The 26,815-nt window shown below is 33.9% G+C and overlaps 1 protein-coding gene across 5 annotated transcripts in view; it reads left to right on the top strand.

Annotated features, from left to right (window-relative positions):
• SOX5 (SRY-box transcription factor 5) overlaps positions 1-26,815 on the top strand; it is a 503,326-nt gene that overhangs the window by 149,496 nt on the left and 327,015 nt on the right. For all 5 annotated transcript variants that reach the window (XM_043968274.1, XM_043968272.1, XM_043968273.1 and 2 more), the window contains exon 3: positions 2,578-2,788. In XM_043968274.1, coding sequence (XP_043824209.1) covers positions 2,578-2,788 — 211 coding nt within the window. The remainder of the gene's footprint in view (positions 1-2,577; positions 2,789-26,815) is intronic.

Raw genomic sequence — 26,815 nt, forward strand, 5'->3', positions numbered from 1 at the left:
GGTACAAATAAAGAATTAATTACATATGTAAGGGTAGGACAAAAAATATCAACTTTGATCTGGGAAACAATTGTCACCTGTGGAAAGAGTTCTGTTTAAGAGTCAGTCTGTCCTTGTGATTCTCATGGGCTGCTACTAATAGGAAGCTACTATGTTTCTGGATAGTTCTCTCTACTCTTCCTTGCATCACTTTCCTCTCCTGGAAATAGAGGGGACTGTACTAATGAAAGCTAAGGCCTCTTTACTTCTAAATACCTATGATTCTATTGTGATCTGGTAATAGAGTACACATGTACATGTTAGGCCATAAAGGTAAGCGTGGTAGGGATTTTGCAAGAGCAAGATTGTAAGGATAAACTTTTTTATTGTTGCTTTTATAAAAGTTTAAGAAAAAGCCTATTGACTCTACCTAAATTAGAAGCAAGATACTCAAGGTAATATTTTATTTGTAGTAGCTACCATTTATTGGGAATTGAAAATTTGCAAAGGATTTTATGTATGTGTTATCTGATTGGATCCTTACATATTTTCTGTGATGTTAGCAGCAACAATAACCATTAGTATTTATAGTATTGTGAAATTTGCAAAGTACTTTACATACATTATTTATCCATAGTATCTGTAGGGGAGGTGCCATTATTATCTTATTTTACATAGGAGGAAACTGAGGCTGAGCTGTTAAGTGATTGACTAAGGTCACACAGTTAAGAATAGTCAGAGACAGTCCCAGAGCTCATTAATTCAAAACACACTGCCTCTAAGTAAGAGTTGTGATTTTACAAATGCATAATCTCTCCATTAGTGTAGGTCAAAGATTCTCTATAACTTACTTAATGATCTTCAGGAGTTTCTCTACCTGAAAACAAACAAACAAACAAACAAACAAAAAACCCAAACAAACAAAAAAATCACCACATGGCCAGCCAGTTAATAAGTATTTTCAAATACTTAGCTAGGTCAATCCTAAGATAATGGATACACAACCCATCAATAGACCAATAATAAAGAGAAAATTTGGAATTAAATTTTAAGGTAATAGAAAATGCCATTTCATCTACTAATATCATTTGTCAGGTAGCAAAAAAAATTTTTCCTAAGGGTCAAGTCTGATCATATCATTCTCCTGTTCTGACTCCTTCAGTAAATCATTATTTGTTCATAGGATAAAAATTAAAAATAAACTCCATGTGGCATTTGGTTATCCAGAATTTGTATCCATCTTTCTTTCCCAACCTTATTTCTTACCATTCTCCTTCACACACTTACTTTTCTATAACCATATTGAATTACTAATAAGTAGCATAATATACTACTTAGAAAGAGTGACAATTTTGCAGCCATAAATGGCATGACTCATCCCTTTAATACATACTGACTTTGAGATGGAGAGATCATTAAAACTCTTAGTGCCCCAGGCACCTATCTAGAAATTGCAGAGAAAATACCAACCTATTCAGGTGGAAAGAGTTTCCTCACCACAGAGTTCCCTATAACAAAGAAATCCTAGGTCCAGTCCCTTTTTTTGTTGGACTAGTTGATGATTCCTGATTACGTTCTTAATTCTACCACCTCCGTGTATTTACCCTGTTTATCCATGTCTAGCAGATACCCACTTTCCTTCCACATCTTTAGCTTGTAAAAATTTTATCTTCCTTTAAGGCCCATGTCAAGTATAGCTAGGTGGCACAGTGGATATAGTACTGAACCTGTAGTCAGGAAGACATCTTTCTGAGTTCAAATCTGACTCTAGACATGTACTAGCAAGCTTGACCCTGGGCAAGTCACTTAACCCAGTTTGGTTCAGTTTTTTCATCTGTAAAATGATCTGGAGAAGGATATGGCAGACTATTCCAGTACCCTTGCCCAGAAACCTCTCAAAAGAGCTCACAGAGAGTTGAGCATAACTTAATTATAAACAAGTTTTTATTAAATGACTCGTATTCCAGTCACTGTGCTAAAAAGGAAAGTAAAAAAGGGCAATCATTTATTAAAGGCCTGGCATGTGCCCCTTTGCAAATATTATCTTATTTCATTATCTCAACAACCCTGTGAAATAAGTGCTATTATCATCCATAGAAAACTTAGGTAGAGGTTAAGTAACTAGCCCAAATTCACACAGCCAGGAAGTGTCTGAAGCTAGATTTGATCTCAGGTCTTCCTGACTCAGGCTCAGCATTCTATGCACTATGATGAACCTAGCTGCCAAAACAAACAAACAACATGCTGCCAGTCATTTTGTTTACCTATTACAGGAAAAAAGTAATGTTCTTAAAGTTTTTAAGTAGATTTTTTCCAGGGTAGCTGCATTACAACAGTATAAATATAATGTTCATACTAAATTAAAGGGAAAAATATACTTTATTGTTTTCATCTTTAATCTAATCTTTGGCTGCTCTGCTTAGCCTAAGAACTTTGTGAATTCTTTTATGAAGTAGCTTTGTTCCTTTTATACTGGAATCAATTTTTAATTTTTTAATTTTTTTTAAGGTTGCAACAGAATAACAAAGAATGCTATGAACTGATGTAAGTGTTTTTGCTGCCTTTGAAATAATAATTTAATTTTTTGATCTCTTTCAGGAAGTTGATGGCAATAAAGTGATGTCTTCATTTGCCCCACATAACTCATCTACCTCACCCCTGAAGGCAGAAGAAGGTGGGCGTCAGAGCGGAGAGTCATTGTCCAGTACAGCCCTAGGGACCCCAGAAAGGCGTAAAGGCAGCTTAGCCGATGTTGTAGATACCTTGAAACAAAGAAAAATGGAAGAGCTCATCAAAAATGAACCAGAAGGTAAAGACTGGAAAATAGACCATAGTTTTTACTTCTCTTTTCTTCTAATACATCAATTCATCATAATGATCATTAATAGCCCATCGAAGTTCCTACCCTTTAACTGACTTTCCATTGCCTCACATAATCTTTATTCCTTTATTTTCAAATGATATTATCCAGATCTTGTTTCTTATCCTGTCTTTATTCTTCTCTTTTCCTCATATTGGTAGTCTCCCACTTCATAAACCCAAATCAACTATAAAGTCTTATGAGGCCTGAGAGCATCTCATATTGCTACTTAAAAGGTTCTATGATTTTATTGATGTGTCTATTATTTTCAGCAGTACATATTATAAACCAAACACACCATTTCATCCTTTGCAACTTTTTTTCACATCCTTTCATAAATCCTCCAAGTACATCTGACAAAAATACTATTAACCTTATTGTACATCTCTTACCATTGCAAGAGTAGTCATAGAGCACTCAGTGTATCATCTAGAGATTTGTCTTAGATGTTACTACATAAATGGTACAGCTACTTTTCTAATGAGTCACTTCTCCTTGAGATCCCTTTAGACCGATTCTTATTGCTCTATTTACCATGCCCAGACACCTCTCCATTTTCCTTTGGATGACTAATACCTCCAATTCTCAGAAGATTGTGGAATTCTATTATCTAAAGAACAATACATTATTAGAATAACCAGAATAATGTCAGCATTAAAAAGATGAGCATTTGTTGTATGGAGTCATTAAAAGCACTCTTTAATTAACAATAGTTTGTTGTTGCTCTTCTATTTTAATATCTTAATTGCTTCTGAATCCCCCATCTCCCCGAAAGAGAATTCTTTTAAACTTTTTTTTGTGAGGCAATTGAGGTTAAGTGACTTGCCCAGGGTCACATAGCTAGTAAGTGTCAAGTGTCTGAGGCTGGATTTGAACTCAGGTCCTCCTGAATCCAGGGCCGGTGCTCTATACACTGTGCCACCTAGCTGCCCCCAATTCTTTTAAACTTTTGTTTTTTTGTTTTGGTTTTTTAGTAAGGCAATTGGGGTTAAGTGACTTGCCCAGGGTCACACAGCTAGTAAGTGTTAAGTGTCTGAGGCTGGATTTGAACTCAGGTACTCCTGAATCCAGGGCCAGCGCTCTATCCACTGCGCCATCTAGCTGCCCCCTCTTTTAAACTTTTAAATGAGGAAAGGCTGTGCAAAATCACCAGCCTCACTCTCTCCTCCAGAGTCATTTTGGTCCAGTAGCAAGGTATTCATCAGGAAAACTAGAGATGGCCCAAGATGTTTGAGGCAATTGGGGTTAAGTGACTTGCCCAGGGTCACACAGCTAGAAAGTGTCAAGTGTCTGAGGCCAGATTTGAACTCAGGTCCTCAACTCCAGGGTCAGTGCTTGGTCCTCTGTGCCACCTAGCTGCTCCAACACTGCCAAGAAGACTTCATTGTTATTCCTCTGAAGTCAGGACTGGTCAGCACATCAACTTCAGTTGTGATGACTTGGGGCAGGGCGTGTTTTCTTTTATATTACTATGGTTGTTTTTAAATGCTTTCCTTGTTTTACTCATTTACCTATGGCTCATGCAGGACTTCCAAAAGTCCAAGTAATTCTTCATTGTTGTTATTTCTTATGATGTAATATTATTACCTTAAATGCATTTACCACAATCTGTTCAGATAATTCCCCCTTTGCTCCAAATTTTGTTGAAAAACAAAAACTGATTCCATAAATGTTTATCTAACAATATGGCACCTTTCCATGTGTATTTGATTTCTTTGGGGCTAGTAATGGTATCTATAGGTTCAGTGGCATATGGAATCAAGTTACATTTCTAGTAGAATTTCTCATTTTTTCCCCAGAACCTTTTTATCAACTCATAATTCCTCCTGTGGTTCATAGTGTCCCTATGTCCCATGGCATCTCCAACATTTACTATTTCATCTGCTTATCTTTGCCTGTTTGATAAGCATAACATGAATTCTCACAATTGTTTTAATTTACATATTTCTAGTTATTTATGATTTGAGACATTCTTTCATATGATTATTGATGAGTTTGCTTTTCTTCTTTTGAAGATTTCTTGTTCAAACACTAAACATTTGTTAAGTGCCTATTATGTTCTAGAAACCATCCCAAGAACCAACATTACAAAACATAGGAACTCATTCCCATCTCTCAAGGAGTTCACATCCAATAGTGAAGACCATATACAAACGATTATGTACAAATAAGCTATATACAAGATAAACTAGCAGGAACCAAGGGAAGGAAGACACTAGAATTAAAGGAAATTGGGAAAGGCTTTCATTAGAAGGTGAGATTTTTTCTGGAACTTAAAAGAATCCAGAGAAGTCAAGAAACAGGGGGAAGGAGGGAAGGCATTCCAGGCATGGGGACAGCCACATCACTTGGGGCAATGACTAATCCTTGATCTTATATATCTCTATAGCCATTCTCTCTATATTTTGAATATTAGAACTTTACTATGACCTATTTCCAGTGATTTTATCCCACTGAAAACTTCTCTTATTCTCACTATATTATTGTATCTTGGACATAGCAAACCTTTATTGAAAATATTTTTATAAAGACTTTTCCTCAATAAACAGATCTTCTTTTTATACCTTCTTTCACTTTGTGTGAAAGATTTTTAATTTATGTATTTGAAATAGTCAGTTTTATCTTCATTATAACTTCTCTTTTTTGTTTGGTTAAGAATCTTCTCCCTAGCCATACTTTTAATTCTATTTTTCTATTTTTAAAGTATCATATGGCTTTTTATGTGTAGGTTGTGTATTTTCAGAAGAGAGGACACATAATCAAAGTGGATAGAGAGCTGATCTTGGAGCCAGGAAAACCTGGCTTCAAGTCCTGTCTCTTTTACATACTGTCTGTGACCCTGGGCAAATCATTTAACCTCTCAGTGCTCCAGGCAACTTTCCAAGACTATAAATTGCACAGAAGATGTCGACTGGCATTGAACGACGTTTCCTCATCATGGAATTCCTTATTTCAGTGACATCCTAGGTTCCGTCCCTATCCATTTGAAGTGTTTTTTGGCATATGGTATTAAATACTAGTGCAAACCTAATATCTGTTAAACTACTTGCTGGTTTTCCCAGAATTTCTTGTTGAATAAGTTCTTATGCCAGCTATTTGTCCTCTTAGGTTTATTGAACATGAATGCTATGTATGATTGTGGTAACATCTTCTTTATTTAGCCTGTTCTATTAACCTAGATATTTTTAACCAGGAAAAAATATTATGATGATTATAGCTTTGTGGTATAGTTTGAGATCTGATAATGAGTCAATCAAATAATGGTCTAGACCTCACATCATGCCTATATTTTTCACTATTTCTGTCCTTTCCTATGTTCGCTCTTAGCCATTCACGAAAACAGTCTCCCTGTGTGTACCTGAAGTGGAATGGAGGTACAAATTATAGGAGTTGAGGAGGCTGTGAAACTTGGACATACTGGGTTTAGAGGAGACATCAGCATAACTCCAAAAAGCTTCATTATAAGCATAACCTTTTAAGCTTCCAGCTCTCCTTACGCTTTGCTTTTCCTAAACCTATCCTCTAACCTCACTATAACATCTAGTCAATATACCCTTCTCTATGGTCCATGGCCATCACCTTAGTTTTAGACTTTTTATTTCTCCTTCCAAATCTGGACATGATAGATAATCAGTTCAATGTTACATAGTCCTCTTCCTTTTAATCTCTTTCCTTCCCATCCACTCAATAGCATCCCTTCCATTCTTTATTCCTTCATTGCAGTTTCTGAGGAAAGAATGTTACTTCTCCTTGTCAAAGACAATCCCCGTATTTATGCCCATGATCATATCCCTTCTCATATCTTCTAGGACCATTTCCTCCTTACTTTAAGAGCATTCCTTCCCTTGCCCTAATTTTTAATCACTCCTTATCTACTGGCTCCTTACTTGTTGCCTGCAAACATGCCCTATTATGGGGGGCAGCTAGGTGGCACAGTGGAGAAAGCACAAGCCCTGGATTCAGGAGGACCTGAGTTCAAGTCCAGTCTCAGATACTTGACACTTACTAGCTGTTTGACCCTGGGTAAATTACTTAATCCTCATTGCCCCCCCCCACACACACACACACAAATTCCCCATTATCCTCCATCCTCTACAATTATGACGACATTCTGTTTTATCAAATCAAAATCTTTTTTAATAGTCAGTAGTAAGTACCATGTAATTTCGTATTCTCTTCACCTTTTCATTAATTGTGTGACTGTAATGATGTAGTCTTCTCTAAAATGTTGCTTGTCCAAAAAAAAACCAAAAAACATTTACTTCTCTATTATGGATGTAGGTTATTCTCTGGAAGATTTTGTAGAAAAGACAAATTTATAGGCAGATATTTATTGATATTTTATTAGCCTTTTTAAATAACAAGTATTATAGATTTTTCCCCTAAGCATTTGGTATTTTCCCCCTTTAACATATCCTGAAACTCATCCATTAATACTTTCAAAATAATGGAATACCAACCTTCTGTGTCTAGGACAGTGATACGTCCTAGAACTATTTTATTTAGTCCCAAAAGACATTTGTGACTTTTATTTTAGAGGCCAAATATTGTGGCTCCACTCATATATGGGGTAAAGTTTGTTATAGAAAAATCTGTAAAGCTGTACTGTTTTTCCAATGTACTAGAAAGATGTTTAAGAAAACTATTTTAATATAGCATCAAGTGACATACAGCAAACACATAGAAGACACTCATTTAATTCTATTCTTAAATTAATCTGAGAATACAACTCCTATGCTTTATAGAGATAGTTTCATTTTAGTTTCTTAATGCAGTATCTTTCCTGATACCTTGCATGTAGTGGGTGCTTAAAACAAATTTTTCAAGTTCGATAAATTGAAATGTTATACTAAAGATTATTTTATTTTAACTATCATTTAATGTTCATAAAGAGACCGCTGAAAAAAATTTTATGTGGCTATATAAATTAAGGTGAACCTGCAGTTCCAGGGACAGAGAAAAATTAATCTCTTCATAAAATGTATTATATGGACTTGTAAGAATCTTACCATAAATTGATCAAAATTATTCCAAATACTTTTGTTAGCCTTCTTCAGGTAATTTGAGCTCATTTCTGACAGAGGGAGGGTGATTGGAACAGAGTTAAATGTGAATAGGATTGGCAAAAATGTAATTTAATCAATCAAATTATAGTTTCATTCATTGAACAGACACTTATTTAAATTTAGGTGCAAGGCCTTACTATTTCTTAGGTCAGCTAGATAGCACAGTGGTATAGTGCTGGTCTTGAAATGAGGAAGATTCATCTTATTGAGTTAAAATCTGGCCTCAGACATTTACTAGCTTTGTGACACTGGGCAAGTCATTTGACCCAGTTTGTCTCAATTCCTCATCTATAAAATGAGCTGAGGAAGGAAATGGCAAACCACTCCTATATCTTTGCCAAGGAAACCACAAATGGGGTCACAGAGAGTGACTCACGACCAAAACAACTGAACAACACCACCAACACTACTGTTTCATAGTGGTTAAATTCCTTTCATGCTAAATTCCTTTCATTCTTGTTATAATTGGAATTACTAAATTATAAATAATGAAATCAATGTTAAAATTATTGGGAATTCAAAATTGAAAGGAAAATATGTGTCCCTAATAAAAAGGAATATAAATTTAATAACTTTGCATCACATTAATAATACCAAGCATACCAGAATACCAGAATGCCATTGCTTCCTACCATCAGAAATGTCTTAATCATAATTTTGAGGAATCAGTTCTGTTGGCATAGTAAGAAAGTTTCATTTCTTCATCCTATTCAAAGAGTAATAACTGTTGGGTCAAAAATAGGAAACAGGGCCATCAAGCATATATCCATTAAGAGTTTGTTAAGGTTAACAATTGACTTGTTCATATCTTAATTTAACTATTAAACAGCAGCCACATTTATATATGCAGCCAAATTTCTTACACTGGCCCATATTATGAAAAGAGGTCAAGGTTACATCTTTTTTGTTATTTAAACTAACATTGGTTCTAAAATGGTTCTAAATACATCTAACTTATTGTGTCCTATAATAACCTTTTATAGCATGTCTTTTTTAGAGTTGAAACATATTTTTATTTCAGAAGTTCTGACAAGGTTTTTCTTTTTTGGCTTGTCTTTTTTTAAATTAATAAAGTATTTTATTTTTTTCCCGTTACATGTAAAGATAGTTCTCAACTTTTGTTTATACAAGCTTTCCAATTTCAGATTTTTCTCCCTCCCTCCCCTCCCTCCCCCCTCCCCTAGATAGCAGGTAATCTGATATAGGTTTTATATACATATATATATACACACACACATATATATATATACACATAATAACATTAATCCTATTTCTGCATTAGTCATGTTATAAGAGAAAAATCGGAGCAATGATGAAAAACCTCAAAATAGAAAAAACAACAGCACCAAAAACAAAAGAAATAGTATGGTTCATTCAGCATCTATACTCCACAGTTCTTTTTTTTTTTTCTTGGATTTGGAGATCCTCTTCTATCATGAGTTCCCTGGAACTCTTCTGTACCATTGCATTGTTGAGAAGAATATAGTCCATCACAGTAGATCAACACTCAATGTTGATGATACTGTGTACAATGTTCTTCTGGTTCTGCTCATCTTAATCATCATCAGCCCACACAAGACCCTCCAGGTTTCTCTGAACTCCTCCTGCTCATTCTTTCTTACAGCACAATAGTATTCCATTGTATTCATATACCACAACTTGTCCAGCCATTCCCCAATTGATGGGCATCCCCTCAACTTCTAATTCCTTGCCACCACATAAAGAGCAGCTATAAATATTTTTGTACATGTGGTTCCCTTTCCCCTTTCCATGATTTCTTTGGGCAAAAGACCCAAAAGTGGTATTGATGGGTCAAAGGGTATGCACAGCTTTATCGCCCTTTGGGCATAATTCCAAATTGCTCTCCAGAATGGTTGGATCAGTTCACAGCTCCACCAACAATGCATTAGTGTTCCAATTTTCCCACAGCTTCTCCAACATTTATTATTTTCCTTTTTTTGTCATTTTAGCCAATCTGATAGGTGTCAGGTGGTACCTCAGAGTTGTTTTAATTTGCATCTCACTAATCATTAGAGATTTAGAGCATTTTTTCATATGGGAATAGATAGCTTTGGTTTCTTCATCAGAAAACTGCCTGTTCATATGCTTTGACCATTTCTCAATTGGGGAATGACTTGGATTCTTATAAATTTGATTTAGTTCCCTATATATTTTAGAAATGAGGCCTTTATCAGAAGTACTGGCCATAAAAATTGTTTCCCAGCTTTCTGCCTCCCTTATAATTTTGGATGCATTGTTTCTGTTTGTACAAAAATTTTTTAATTTAATGTAATCAAAATCATCCATTTTGCATTTTATAATATACTCTGTCTCTTGTTTGGTCATAAACTGTTTTCCTTTCCAAAGATCTGATAGTTATACTATTCCTTTCTCTCCTAATTTACCTATGGTATCACCTCTTATGCCTAAATCATGTATCCATTTTGACCTTATTTTAGTATAAGGTGTAAGATGTTGGTCTATGCCTAATTTCTGCCATACTATCTTCCAGTTTTCCCAGCAGTTTTTGTCAAATACTGAATTCCTATCCCAGAAGCTGTAGTCTTTGGGTTTATCAAACACTACATTACTAGTGTCATTTACTACTGCATTTCCTGTGCCTAGCCTATTCCATTGATCCTCCACTCTATTTCTTAGCCAGTACCAGATAGTTTTGATGACTGCCGCTTTATAATAAAGCTCCAGGTTTGGTACTGCTAACCCCCCTTCCTGTGAATTTTTTTTCATTATTTCCCTGGATATTCTTGATTTTTTGTTTTTCCAGATGAATTTTGTTATTATTTTTTCTAGCTCTATAAAATAATTTTTAGGTAGTCTGATTGGTATGGCACTGAATAAGTAAATTAATTTAGGTAGTATTGTCATTTTTACTATATTAGCTCTTGGCTTCCCTTTTTAATCATTCTATTATTCATTAAATGGTGTTAATCATTTAAATTACTAAAAATCTAGAAACACAGGAACCCAATATATTGTCTTAGGATCAAAAGATATGTGTCCAAGAAAATTGTCAGGGTATAAATACCAACTTATCATTTCAGAGGTAACTAGATAGCTCAGTGAAGAGAGTGCTAGGCATTGAGTGAGAAAGACCTGAGTTCAAATCCAACCTCAGACATTTACTAGCTGTGTGAACCTGGGCAAGTCACTTAACCTCTGTTTGCCTTAATCCACTGGAGAGGAAATGGCAAACCATCCCAGTGTCTTTGCCAAGAAAACCCCATAGATAGTATGGTCCATGAGGATATGAAGAGTCAGATACAACTGAAAACAACAAAAATTATCATTTCAGTAATCATTGTACAAGCTATTCAAAGCTTCCATAACATTTGTACCATCTATATCATCAACAAACTCATGATTCAGTTTCACACCTATTCCATATACATATAAATCAGTCCCAAGTTTAGTGAGAACATCAAAGTATTGTCTATCCTCATGGAAAGCTGATCTCTATAATGGTAGTATTTAAATTCTACCACCAACACAATAATAGCAAGAATTATTTTATTAAGTAGACATTTTGGAAGAAGATAGTATAAGATCATTACAATTCTGCCTAGCCTTAAATTCATTGTCACATCTGTCAAAAAAAACTAAGTATATTTTCCAACTTAAAGAGGGAATAGAAACAAACCATGTTACTAATCATTTAGTCTAAATGAATGACATCAAGGAAATGTATTAAACAGAGCCTTCATCTTATGGAATTTTTTTCTAATGATATCAACATGTTATTTGGACTTGATAAATGTAAGATTTTTAACTAATGACAAGGAAAGATTGAAGCTGAAGGCTTTCAGTTTTAATATGGAGGTCATAGTATACCAATGATTGAAGTTAATACTCACAAATACTTTGGTATTCTCCAGCCAAGACACCACAAAAGACTTACTGACATGCTAAAATAAAAGCCAAATGGAAAGGAAATATTTAAAGCAATTAACATCTAAAAATAGCAATTTCAACATATACCATATGAGCTACAAAACTAACTATAATTGGTTTAGAATGTATCATCAAAATTAATGAAACATAGTGCCTATAACCCTAAGAGAGCTATAGAAAGTATAACACTTCCTTATCAGAAAATGGGAAGAGAGTTGATAGACATTCTCAGATCATATGATAACCAGATCAAAATTCTAGTGGAAGGGGACAGCTAGGTGGCACAGCGGATAAAGCACCGGCCTTGGATTCAGGAGGACCTGAGTTCAAATTTGACCTCAGATACTTGGCACTTACTAGCTGTATGACCCTGGGCAAGTCACTTAACCCCCATTGCCCCACCAAAAAAAAAAAAACCCTAGTGGGAAAAAATGGCATGGGAAAATTTACCTTCACCAAGAAATGATCAAGTCTAGTAAAAAATATGTCATTGGAATTGTCAATGATAACTAAAAATGATTTAACTCCATATAGATGACTACAATATGGAGAAGAAACTATAATACAATCAAAATGACATTCACATGAACTCAAACAACATTATGTCCACAAAGATGCACTAAGCAAATAACTGAGCCACATGAATTTTTTTGCAGAAACACAAGGGTTTAAGATGATATTTCATGACTATGTCATTGACACCAGACATAACACTAATCTGTAGAAACTTTAAAAACTTTGTTTTAAATAGAAATCTCTGTCTCAAACATTCATACTAAGTACAAGTATCCCAATACTGAATACATTTCAAATACTGAATTTTGAGCTTAATAATATACGCAACTAAATAATAATTTATTTCCTTTAGTCATTGTTCCATTGTTTTTCAAATGTCATTAAAATGAACATCAAGTTGTGATGAAAATTTCATTAAGCTCTAGTTAAATCATTATGAGGGTGCTATATTGATACCTCTACTCAAAGAAGGGGAAAAGAAGAATAGAAAAGACTTCCTTCTTCCAACCTCCTCTCACCAAAAGCAAACTAAAATTCACAAGTAAGAAGGAAATTGCAAGTTTTGTGTCACAGAAAAGGAGGTCACTAAGGAGAATTTCAGAATAAAAATTTGCCTTGTTTGAGTTTCAAAAAGAGGGTGGTCTCTCTAATATTATTTTCCTTTTCCCAACTAACTTATCTTTACAATCTGAGAAAAATATTTCTTTAAGTTGTAAATAGAACAAAAAGACATCTATTTGAGGGGTTTTTTCATATCATTGCTTTTATCACTATGTCTGTATCTTTGAACCTTTCCTTTTTAAGGAATATGTCTTTTTATAGATTCTTATCTGACTGAGATCACCCTAACAATATAGAAAGTCTCTCCACAAAGTGAATAAAGGAATATTTGGAGATAAAAAGCTCATTTTTACCATTATCATTAATTTGTATCTATTTAATAGTGTCAAATAAAGATTCTGCAGTATTCAGGTCTGTTGTCACCACACTGTCATATAGATATAGATATAGATATAGATATAGATATAGATATAGATATAGATATAGATATAGATATAGATATAGATATAGATATGGATATGGATATGGATATGGATATGGATATGGATATGGATATGGATATGGATATGGATATGGATATGGATATGGATATAGATATAGATATAGATATAGATATAGATATAGATATAGATATAGATATAGATATAGATATAGATATAGATATAGATATAGATATAGATATAGATATAGATATAGATATAGATATAGATATAGATATAGATATAGATATAGATATAGATATAGATATAGATATGATAGTATCAGGTCAGTTTCTCATTGAGAGAAAGTTAGGAACAATATAATGTGAAGTGCCTATGCTACTTTATTATCAGAAGGTTGACTGCCATGTGATTAATATTAATAGATAATAAAGCATGGAGAACCTATAATCTTCATTGATATTGAGTGGATAGAATAACTACACTGACGAACGTGTGTGTGTGTGTGTATGATATATTTTAGAATATGGAGATGAAATAGTCTAGCATATATCCTAGATTTTTGATAGAATTCAGAAAAATGATAAGTCATCCCACATACTAAAATTCTATGGGAGAAGTCAACCCAGAAGGTTTGGGAAGCTCTCACCAATGAAATTCATGAAAAAGATGAAAAGGAAAAGAGAAACAATCCTGATCAGGAGAAAAAGGGAATATTATCTAAAAGACTTGGCATGACAGTGCAGGGAAATCAGCCACGAATTTAGCCTTTCTTCTCTTTTCTTTGTTTATTCTTTCCTTTTAAAAACATTATAGAAATATTTATTTTTCTAATATTACAGTTATTTACCAATATATCTCTCCACCAATAGAAACCTCTCTCATAAAAATAAAGCAGTGAAGCAATCAGCACAGTGACCTCATCAACTAAAATTAAGTCATGTGCAGAAGTTGAGAGCATTGCTCTGTTTATTAATATAGAATCAGGGACTGCTAGGTGGCACAGTGGATAAAGTACCAGCCCTGGATTCAGGAGGACCTGAGTTCAAAACCGACCTCAGATACTTGGCACTTACTAGCTGTATGACCCTGGGCAAGTCACTTAATCCCCATTGCCGTACAAATAGATAGATAGATAGATAGATAGATAGATAGATAGATAGATAGATAGATAGATAGATAGATGTACATATATGTGTGTATATACACACATAAACATACAACAGACATACATATATACATACAACAGACATACATATATACATATACATACATGCATGCATGCATGCATGCATGCATACATACATACATACATATATAGGGGAGAGAGAGAGAGAGAGAGAATCAGAGTGCTAAATTTTACAAAAAGCTGAGGCTAGTAAGGAAGACAAATGATAATAAAAGGGGTTATTCTGGAGTGTAACGATTGGAATGACGCCACCTGTTGGAGACTTACTGTAGAAGAGTTCCGCCCATGAAGTGAAGGTCTTTGAGGGCAAGACCAGGAGTCTTTTCTTTGGCGTCAGGAAGTGATGTTTGCTTGTGGGAGGAAGAAGGGGGGAGCCTGACGCTCTGACTGGCTCTTTTCCTTTGTACTCTGGTGGAGATCGGAGCTAGAAATGTGCTCTCCCTTTAATAGATAGGTGAATGTAGGCCTTTCTCTCTCTCTTTACCAAATTCTTATTCTCCTTAATAAATGCTTAAAAGCCTAACTCTTGCTAAAACTTATTAGATATTTTAGACAGACTAGCTAAAATTTTAGCCCTTAACAGGAGGAAAGAGGCAATTCAAAGAAGTTGCTTGAAGTCAATGAGTCAGTTATAACTGGCAATCGAGAGAAGACAGAGGCACTTAACTTTTGTATTCCTTTGTTTTCTTCTGCCAAGGAGAGTGGTCTTTGCAAAAGAAATATGGCTAGTAGGGTATCTGGCATGACTATTTAGCCTTGAGGAGTTCAAGGACATGTTCACTAGCTGGAGCAAATGAACCATGTCATATACAAGGTCACTGAAACACCTTGCAGACATAGTTCTTTTTTTTCAGGGCAGTGAGGGTTAACTGACTTGCCCAGGGTCACACAGCTAGTAAGTGTCAAGTGTCTTCAGCTGGATTTGAACTCAGGTTCTCCTGAATCCAGGGACAGTGCTTTATCCACTGTGCCACCTAGCTGCCCCTGTAGACATAGTTCTTGAACCATTAACAGTGATCTTTCAAAGACTTGGGTAGGAAGAAGTACTAAAGGATTGAGGACAATGTTCTAATTTTCAGTGCTATTTGACTGGTAGATCATGGGAATTGTTTAAATATATTTTACCTAGACATGGGAAATGCAGTTGACAAAGTCTCTCTTTGCTATTCTTGTAAAAAAAAGTGATCTTGGTGATAGTACATTTAAGAGGATTCTGAAATGCTTGTGTGGCTAAAAGTTCTCCAGTGGAGTTCCCTAGAGGTTTTTGCTGGGCCCTGTGTCCAAAATAAGAGAATAGATCACTATACTTACCAAGTTTGCTGGTGACCGCATACTAGGAGTCCAGACAGATGGGATTTCACAAGTTTTTTTTTTTTTTAAGCAAAAACAATGGGTTAAATTAAACTTGTTGAAATATAAGAATAAACGATCAGGTACAAAAAGTCAGTTTCAGAAATATAAAAGTAGGCATGGCTAAAGAGTAATTCATTTGAAAAAAAATTAATGGTTTGTAGTGGAATGGAAACATGAAACAAACATTTTTTATGGAATGCAAGAAAATGTAATCTGAAGCTGCATTAAGAAAGAAGTGTCCTCATATAATGTGTGCATATATGGACATAAATTATGTATACATTATATATATATGTATATATACATATAAAAGAGAGAGAAAGTAAATACAGACTAAATGATTAAAGCATTACAAACTGAAATGAGGTGGAAAAAAATTGCAAGTTGCCAGAGTAATAGATCTTTCAAAGATTTGAGACTGGGAAAATAGTTTGAATTTTCTTTCAAAATGTATTTCTGGGGCAGCTGGGTGGCGCAGTGGATGGAGCACCGGCCTTGGATTCAGGAGTACCTGAGTTCAAATTCGACCTCAGACACTTGACACTTACTAGCTGTGTGACCCTGGGCAAGTCACTTAACCTCAATTGCCTCATCAAAAAAATAAAAAAAAAAATTAAAAAAAAATATATATTTCTATTGAGTTGTGCATCACACTTCAATTTTTAATTAAGCCTACTTTCATAATAAATGTGTATTAGGGTTCAATTTGCGTTACTTTGGTTGTCCTTTCTGTAGTCTCATCCTAAGTAAACTTGTTTCTTTCCAGTATCTATCTTTACTATTTCTTTCCTTTTTAGAGATCAGCATGAGATTAGTTCAATCATTAAATTCTATGTGTATGAAAGGTATTTCTTTTTTAATATTTTCTTCTCTGACAACTAAAATTCTTGTCATCACTTGGGTTTCAAGACTTTTTTCTCCTTAAATTCTACAGACAAATCTTTGTATGATACTTTATTATGAAGACACCAAAGGCATAAGCTTATTATTGAAGTCACACAGTGTTATTTTACATGATACAGAACAAAGTTTCTAGCTCATATTTCAGAAAAAGAATCAACTTTCCTTTTATTTCTGGTATACAATAATGAAAATAATGTAGTGGAGTTGGAAAATGGAAGAAAATCTTTAAGCCTTCATCTTCAGCATCATCAGTTGACCATGGGGTGCCTTTTGCAGCTAAAATCATTAGGGGAATAAAATAGAGAATTCTTGTTTTCTGTTTTATTATGTCATTTTTAAATGGCAGGAACTGTCTATTATTTTTGGCTTAAGCTACTAAATGGAAATCTCTTTGATGCCATGAAATTCAGCATAAACTCATGACAGCAAAGACCAAAGAAAGTGCTTACCTCTTTTCACTATTAGTATGACTGACTTAAAGTATATTTCATTTTCATCCTTTTCATACTAGAAAATTTAAGTCTTACTGTATTGTCTTTAACAGCTGCTTGTCTACAGAACACTTAAAAATCCCTGTTTAGTTCTCAGAAATGCAATAAAGTTTATGTCTGTGATACTTTATAATGTTTTCTCCACCCATTGGAAATCATTAATTTTGTTTCTTTGGAGTTGTCTTTATTTGCTGTACTGTATTACATGAATATTTTCCCAGATATAATCATCTTCTCAGTTCTTTCATTTTTGTAACATGGCTAGACATATAAGAGCATAAGACCTGCAGGGTATACAGTTTGTGCTGACTTTAAAGAATCATTTTACATATCCTGAAATAGGCAAAATTTTAATATATTTTCATCATTTGTTGTGTGCTACATTACTCTGTATTTTTTTTTTTGAGGAAGATGGATCCCTGGTGTATGATATTTGGTATTGTGAACATTCCCTACAGGTGATTTGTTTTGGTGTTTTAGTTTGTTACAAATCATAACACCTGTTTCACTATAATTTAAAATGGATGCTGTTTCAGGAGCCCTTTAGAAAATAAAGTGAAACATATGAAGTAATAAGATAGTTGAAACAAAAATTCAGACTTTTCTCCTGATTTTATCAACTTTTAATTACAACTTCTTGATAAGCGTATTAGATCTATCTTCTTTGGGTGCCAAGATTCAAAGCGCAATGCTAATGGTTCCTTTAAAATAGATTATTGTTTTAAAATCACATCTGATAAAAAGAGAAAATTATAAAATGAATGAATCCAAAAGGAAATGCTAATACTTTCTAATTGGTTATGGTTTCTTTGTTTTGTGTTGGTTTTAGTTATTCACTGGTCTTCGTATAAAGTACTTGTCAAAACAATTTGTAAATTATATTTTACTGGGACTAACAAGGATATTTTTTCAATTGAGAACTTCTAAATTCTATTGCTTGTACTCTGCTGCTCTATAAGGATTCCCCTAGTACACTGCAGTAGTATACTTGTCTCTGAAGCTTATCCCCTCAAATTTTCTCTGCTTAGAAAAGCTAGCTAAACTCTAAATTTTTAAGAAACCAGAATAAGGAAATATAATTGCAAAAATTATAAATAGAAAAGAAATGAAACACAATGGGGAAAATGACAAATTCTTAAGTAGATACTGAATTGTTCAGAAACAAGTGTTTTCATGGTAGATGCAGGGAGCTGGGGTTGATGTCCTGACAATTCTTACTTTAAGGGAAAAAAAAGTAAAAGTTGTTCATTTGTCACCTCCATTTTTAAGTGAAGTAAAGTTCTAACAGCTTATCCTGATAAGGTTGATTTCAATGGCTACTTTAAAGAATTTACTCAGCTTCTCATCCCGGTCTTTCTGACTTAGATCTGCAGAGGTTCAGACATAGCTTTGGGGGTTTTTTCTTTGATAAAATGTCTGAGCTGCTGATATAGCACTTTACTTGTACAAGGAAGCACTCTGGTCAAAGGAGATTATAATTTGTTATGGAACTTGTGTTTTTGCTGGAAAAAAGGATGGAGTTTTACTTTATGTTAGAAAGACCCTGGTTATTATAAGGTATCAGCCATCCTAAGGATTTAATTCTTGAACTGTCTCATTCTTTGAAGACTGAAACTCCTTTACTCCTTTTTTTTCTTGTCATTTTCTTGTTTTGCTTTGCTGCTGACCAAATCCTGGTTTTGTCTACTGACACAACTCTACAAATCACTCCAAAACTCTCTTTACCCAATATTTTCTGACACCCCCCACCCATTTCATACTAATGGGGTGGCATTGCTTTTTGTGTCCTTGGCAAAAGCTGTCAGTTGCAGAATGTTATTTTTAATGCATGGACCACTTTTAGAAGAGGCTTTGACTGAGACTGTTAATTTAAAAATACACATGAGAGGAATGTGCCAGCTCTTTTTGTCTGCTTATGAACCACAGCTTTGGGGGATGTCATTTATTCAAGATACAAGAGCAAGCCACCTGTTTCTGAGGCCTCTTGTCCTTCATATTAAAGGTTCAGGTCCTTGTTGAATAGTAACACTCTAATCTTGGTCAACATACACAACAATTACCCAAAACTGATTTGTCAGGCTAGCTGGAGGATTTTTTTATGTGTGTATATTTCACTCTGTTACCCTCAAGGCACTTGTCATGACCGTGCATATTAAAATTAATCAGACCTCCCAGGCCTGTTTGCCTCTCTGTTTTAACATAAAGAAGTGGATATCAAGAGTTTGTTCTAATTAAATAGGCCTGCTTGGTTTTGTTCTAGTGGGTACTTGGTCTTTTTTTTTATTTTAATGGGAGATTCTTGTGAAAAAGGCACGACCAGCACTAGAGTTAGTGAAGAGCTCACTTCAAAGTTTTCTTTGCCACCTGCGCCCAGATTTCTGAAGGCTGAAGGGCTCCCAGGGTGCCTTTCTTAACTACCCTTAATGTGGATGGAAAATATGGCCAGTGAGTGAAGTATCAGTGAGGCTAGGGCAAGGCTAGAAGCCAGAATGAAGATCTGACTTGTATATTTTAGTGCTATTAAGTGAGCCCAGATCCCAAACATGATTGTAGGTTTGATGAGGTATGGTGGGTATTTGGAGAAGAACAGAGGCTGAAATGCATAGCAATTTTCTCATTCCTCCATGCTCTGGATTTAAATGTAATAGTGATGATCCATTTAATTCAGATTTTAAGTAATCCCCTCATATTAGGTACAAGTAATTTAAGATAAACATTTCACATACATATAAAATAATTGGTGTCCTGGGAGTTTCTGGACATAGTCCACTTTTCATTGGTGATTTACTTTCTCATTCTGAAGAACAACCGAGATGCTTGTCACAGTCATGGATAAATGGATATCCAAGAAAACACAGGAAATATTATGAGATGTAAGCCTCATACATTTAAAAAACCCTCAGCAAACATAACAAAAACACTCTCATGATTGTATATTTGATGTTATGAATGAGGTAAACTTTTGGATCAGTATTAAAAGTATGTGTAGATTTCCCTGGGTTCAAAACTATAGTCATATGGAAATTATCTCTATTTTTCTGTCAGAATTATTCATTTAGCCAAATGGTCTCAAAATGCTTAAATTTGATCAAAATCCTATATTTTTGTTTTAGTAGAATATGGTTCAGGTATATCTCTAAAAATAAGAATTTTTAAAATGAACATTTCTCTTCAAAGTTTTACATTGTTTGGGATCAATTTATAGTGACCACAGCAAATTCTTATATTCCTTATGGCAGAAGAGACTATTCTAGTCCTACTTTGTCCCTTATAATTAAACCTCCCCTAAACTAAACTAAACTAAAAAAAATGGTGAAGACCTCCTACTTGCTCTAGTAATTTTTGAGGTACTAAGTGAAATTCAGGATATCTAATAGGAAATTCTTCAAGGATAAATGCACATCCATTGATGAAACTATCTGCTTTATTTTTATGCTCTTGTGCAAGCCAAATGTAGAAAAATTGTATCAACAGTGCCAAGCATCTGCTTGGTGCTTGATGGCATCATAGAAACCTGTCCACTGTTTCACCTAGGTTGCTATTGGTTATTTAATAACACAATGCAAACTGTTCAGTGTGGGTGTATATGAAATGAAAGAGAAAAAAAGGACCCTGAACAAGTAAATACATCTTTCATCATTTCTTTTGTTTGGTCTGTTTATGGTGCTATTCTTGGTCAATAGAAATTGTTTGACAGTTCTGCAAAAGGGTGAGATGCCTTTTCTTGAACCTTTGTCCTTTTTGTTTTGTCTCAGTAGAAAAGTTTTGTATTTGCTGTTCTCTTTTTACTGCAACCTGTCTATTTGAGAGTGGGTCTGAGTATTGTTATTTCAGTGAATATGACACATGAACAAGATTATGAAACATCATGCATAGTCTTATCTCATTTGTATGAAATGGGAATTCAAGCATCTAAAATTCAAGGTTAACTTTGATACTCTGGAACATGGTACTTTTATACTTTTTCTTAAAAAAAGTTCTCATTAGAAAAACAAAATGAGATATAATCTAATACAAACTTTTCCTGCTATACAATATGCTTATGGAATTCACATTGCTACACACATAAGCCTCCTTGGAATGTTTATCCTTAACTCAATTTGTATTTAAGATATCTCCTCCCTACACATTAATGTAGTATCAATGAAAAATGTATCACATGGTGTAATTACTGAAGAGAGCAGTAGTTGAGAAAAAAGACAGCAATTGAAAACATCTGCTTATTGCTAGAGGACAGTGATACTACATTCATATTTAGGACATTAATAAGAAAGGATTGATTTGTTGTTTTAAGATGAATTCAATTGCTGTTTTTAGACCTTTGTTTGCTGAGGCAAAGTTATCCTTTGTTTATATAATATGCCCTAGAGTTTTATACACCTCAGCCTGGCATTAGTCAAGTTAAGGTTTTGGAAGAAAATAATAAAATAAAATAAATTAATGATTAGAATATATTTATCATTCTTTTTTATATCCAATAATACTGCCTACCAATGTCTTCTTTCTCCATTTGTTCTTCTTTACTCATTTGTGTATATATGGGGATGTATGTGTATATGTACATGAACTTCCTAATCGTCTCTTCTATGAATTTTAAATGCATCTGTGCATATAGTCATATATTTTCAAAAGTAATAAAGATCTGTTCCTTGAATTAAGGAATAAAACTTCAAATAGTAGGCAGAAATTACATGGTATAAATAGGAATCGCCAAAGCCTTTACAAGGAAAAAACCTTAAAATAATATCAATAAAATTTTTGGTCATGAATGAAATTAGTGTTTGTCCTACCTCTTCTGATTTTTAAGTTGGAAACCAATAATCTGTTAGATACAACTTCTATATTTCAGAGCATCTTTCATTGGAGTTACTTCCTCCAATAATAAAGATGACAAACCATCTATAATTTAGAAGAAGGTCTTGCTATGGCCAAAAAATTCATTACCCTTTAGCCAACCAGATGAATGACTTATCTGAACTTAGTCGGGTTGTCAGACAAAAGACATACAAGGCATCAATAGCTTCCATACTCTAAGTATTTCCAGCTTGATTGGACCTATCAATGTGGATGATCCATTGGAATACCTTTGAGAATCTAGGGTCACATTCCTTCTATGATAGCATATTGGAGTAGGGATTGTGGAGTTCCATTACCAATTTATTATGGGAATCAAATGATTATTGACCCTTCCTACTTTCTGCTTTTAGATATTATAAATCCTGAAAGATGGATCAACTCAATTAAAAGTCGAATGTGGTTATCCCCAATGTTAGCATTGTTACTTGCTTTGAAGTATTACTTGACTAGGTAATGATAAAGAAAAATATGAAACATAATAAAAGGAATAGAAAATTTTGTAAGCCTTATCTTTATGGCTACATGTTTTCCTTGCTTCTTAAACTGTAGTTTGTAAAATTTCAGTTATGGCTATGTGTATTTATTTCCAATGCTTTCAATGGACATGCAAAATCAACCCAGAACGTTTTGATACAGTTGGCTGTTTTGGATTTCTTAGAATTAATATCAGATATTTGTATAAGACTTCCTGACTCTCCCTTAAATGATCATTAACCTCTATAGGGATCCCAGGAAGCCCCATAGAAAGATACCAAGTTACATAATAGTCACTTTCCAGCTTTCCAAGACTACTTAATTCTTTTCTGTTAACTTATAATAGCCATAACAGCCAATGGTATGTGTGTGTGTGTGTGTGTGTGTATATATGTGTGTGTGTATACATGTATATACACACACACATATAATGTGCGTTCGTTTATGTATGTACACATGTGTGTGCATATATACATATGCAATATATATGTATATTAAACATATATCATTGAATGAGGTCTAGATTTCAACCACTTTGGCATAAACTGCCCAAGATACCCAAATTATAAATTCAAGCATATACTTATGTAAAATATCTGAATGATTTATACATGGTCTATTAATGAATATTTTTTTAAATTGGAAAGTTTCTATAGGATTTAAATTTGAATTGGAAAGTTTCTATTGCATTTAACTTATTTTCTCCTTCCAATAAGAAAATAAATCATGAGTTTGTAATACTAGATTAGTTATATTTCTTTAGATGGTATATATATATGTACATATATATACATATATATACATATATATATATACTTGACTATATTAATGAATTTACAGTTAGAATAATGGATTCAATTTCCATTTCTGCCCTCTACTCCCTGTATGACTTTGAGCAAATCCTTTAACTTCAATAGTGTTGATTTTTTTCATCTTTAAAATGACAGGTTTTGATTATGGTCTCTAAAGTCTCTTATAACTCTTATATTTCATTATAAATAAAGAAAAGAATAGAATGCTAGCTCCTCAAATATACTGTGAGGTCCTGTCAGACACAAACTTTTCCATTTTTATCCTTGTTCCAAGCACCAAGCCAAATGCCTAGAACATATTATCTTCTCAATAAATGTTTCTGGTTAAACTGAAAGAGTACTGGGCATGAGAGATGACAATAAGTATATGAAGACTCACTTCTGCCATTTCCCACTTATGTGATTTTGAACAAGTCACTTAAATTCACTTTTAAGCAGTCTATAAAAAATTAAACTAAAATATAAACATGAATTATTTGATTATATTTTCGCTAATCCTAATTTCCCCATTTATAAGATGTGGGGAAAAAACAAAATAAAGAAATTAAATGTATGTTTTGAACACAAGGTTTGTTGAGAGGATTACACAAAAGTGTCTATTTAGGATCATATAATAATCTATATCATTTATTATTGATATTAGGTAGTACTACCATTAAATGAAAGATGCAGTATCTATAGTAATAACAGTGTATCCACACTCATCTTGAGTCTAAAAAAAAGTGTTAGCTCCTTTATTCAATTCAATTCAACAAAACATTTATTAAGCACTTGCTATGTACAAGTCATTTGATTAGGCAATGGAAAGGCAAAAATAAAACAAAAGAATAGTTCTATTCCCCAAGATCTTATGATCTAATAACAAAGAAAAGATAAGTACTTTATATATAACTAATATAGTAATAGTGTTTTAATTTATTGTTATTTATTATGTAATTAATGGTTTTGTTGTTTTGATGAATTATATTTTTACTCATATTGAACCAATTTTTTATCCCTTATGTGATACCAAATTGGCCATAGCAAATTATTTTATATCATACTGCAATATCCTGGGAAGAATTTTATTTTAAGTGGTTACATTAATATTAATTAGCCAAATATATTTATTGAATTCTTTTTCTTCCTTATATGCCCTTGGTTTGGATATCAGAACAAATGTCTTCTGTATGTGAAAATAACTTTGTAGGATAAAAATGTTGATTTCTCTTTAAAAGTCTGATAGAATAAACTTGTGGGTTCATCTGGCCTAGAGTTCTTTTTTTTTTTAATTTCCTTTAGCAGTTCATTTATGGCTTGCTCAGTTTACTTTTTCTGATATTAGGTTTATTTACAACTTCTATATTTAGTTTTCATCCATTTGATGTTTTTTCTGGATATAAATCACTTCCTTTGAATTCTCACTTTTTCTGGCATGTAACTCTGTATAAGACCTTCTGATAATTCTCTTTATTTTCTCTTTATTGTCTCTTCATCTTTTTTTTTTTTTAGTAATTGGGTTTTCCTTTCTTTTTTCTAATCAGGTTATCAGGTAGCTTATTAACATCCTTTAAAAAAAATAGAAGCTCTTAGTTTTGTTTTTTTTGTCTTTCTTTTGTGAATGTAAATGAAGCATATACATATATATATGCATATACATATTTGTAATTGCTGACAGCCCATTTCATGGATGCAGAATTCCCTAGGATATGAAGTACTTAACAAAAGACTGAGTGACTGTTACCCTGTTTCCTGTACTTAAAGAATGCTTTAGTTCCCACAGACTGGCTCAGAAGGATTAAGATTTAAATCAAAAAATCAGACCATGAATAACCATCAGACCTTTTGCTGTTTGTTTTGCCATATATCCCCTTATGAGGTCATTGCCACATCTGCATAGGAGTGAATCATTGAGTTCTAGGAATGTTCAGAGTTAAATGTTGATCTTTTATTTTAAAAGATCCAAAGTCAGCCATGAGGTATCAGGCTCTTTCTCTCCAACAGCACTACGATCACCAGCACCTCCAATACAACCAACATCAAATTGCTAAGTTACCCAGCATGTATTAATTACTTACTATGTGCTAGGCACTGTGCAGTGCCCAGAGCATGCATCTGGAAACTGGGATAACAGACAATATCTCACTTCCCCAGTAATCCCTGCTCTAGAATGACTGGGAAATTAGGAAAACTCAATAAGACAAGTAAGAGTTATGCCTTTTCTTTTTTTTTCTTTTTTTCATTTTTAGTGAGGCAATTGGGGTTAAGTGACTTGCCCAAGGTCACACAGCTAGTAGGTGTTAAGTGACTGAGGTCAGATTTGAACTCAGGTACTCCTGACTCCAGGGCCGGTGCTCTATCCACTACACCACCTAGCTGCCCCTATGCCTTTTATTATATAAAAAGAGAAACAGGAATCCATTTTCATTGCTGCTAACCCTTTTTTATCGCTTCTACCTCTTAGAGTTGTGAGAATCAAGTGAGATATATTTGTAAAGAACTTAGCAAAATGCCTAGCATACAGTAGACTCTTTTTTTTTTTTTTGGCGGGGCAATTGGGTTTAAGTGACTTGCCCAGGGTCACACAGCTAGTAAGTGTTAAGTGTCTGAGGCCAGATTTGAACTCAGGTCCTCCTGAATCCAGGGTCGGTGCTCTATCCACTGCACCACCTAGCTGCCCCCATACAGTAGATTCTTAATAAATACTTGTTCTTTCCTTGCTTCCTTCTCTTCCTCCCTTCCCCTTGCCCATTATGAGCTGATCTGACATCCAGGTCAGCTAGTCAGATAATGGATACCCAGCTTGATACAACAAACCAAGAACTTGCAATTTTCTCTATCTCTACTCAGGTGTCTATAACAAATATTCTTCAGTAAATCTCATTTGAATATATAAATTTCATGAGAGTATTTCTTCTTTTCCTTTCCTACCATATTATGTAGAAGTAATTAAATGGCATAGTGGATAGAATAGTCAAGTGGGCCTGGAGTCAGTAAGACCTGACTTTAATTATGGCCTCAGAAACTTATCTTGAACAAGTCACTTAATCTGTCTGCCTCAGTTTCCTCAACTACAAAATGGAGATGATAATAGCACCTGCCTCCCATAGTTGTAGTGAGAATCATATAAGATATTATTAGTCAAATGCTTAACATGGTGTCTGGCTACTAGTAAGCATTTGATAAATATTTCCTTCCTTCCTATTGCAGATGCTGATTTAACACAAAATGACTATTTGCCCCCCAAATGTAGGAATTAATATGGACAGGCAATCTCTTCTCCTTTATATTTTCAGGGGGGAAATCCTTTGGAAATGAAGAAATAGCATTATTTAAGGGTCTCTAAATATTCAGATTTTTGTCATTGAGGATAAGAAAATATGTGGATACAATTGTTTAAGCCTGTTTGCCATAACAAATAAGCAA

The sequence above is a fragment of the Dromiciops gliroides genome, chromosome 5 (genome assembly GCF_019393635.1).
Source record: "Dromiciops gliroides isolate mDroGli1 chromosome 5, mDroGli1.pri, whole genome shotgun sequence".
In the NCBI taxonomy this organism is placed as follows: domain Eukaryota; kingdom Metazoa; phylum Chordata; class Mammalia; order Microbiotheria; family Microbiotheriidae; genus Dromiciops; species Dromiciops gliroides.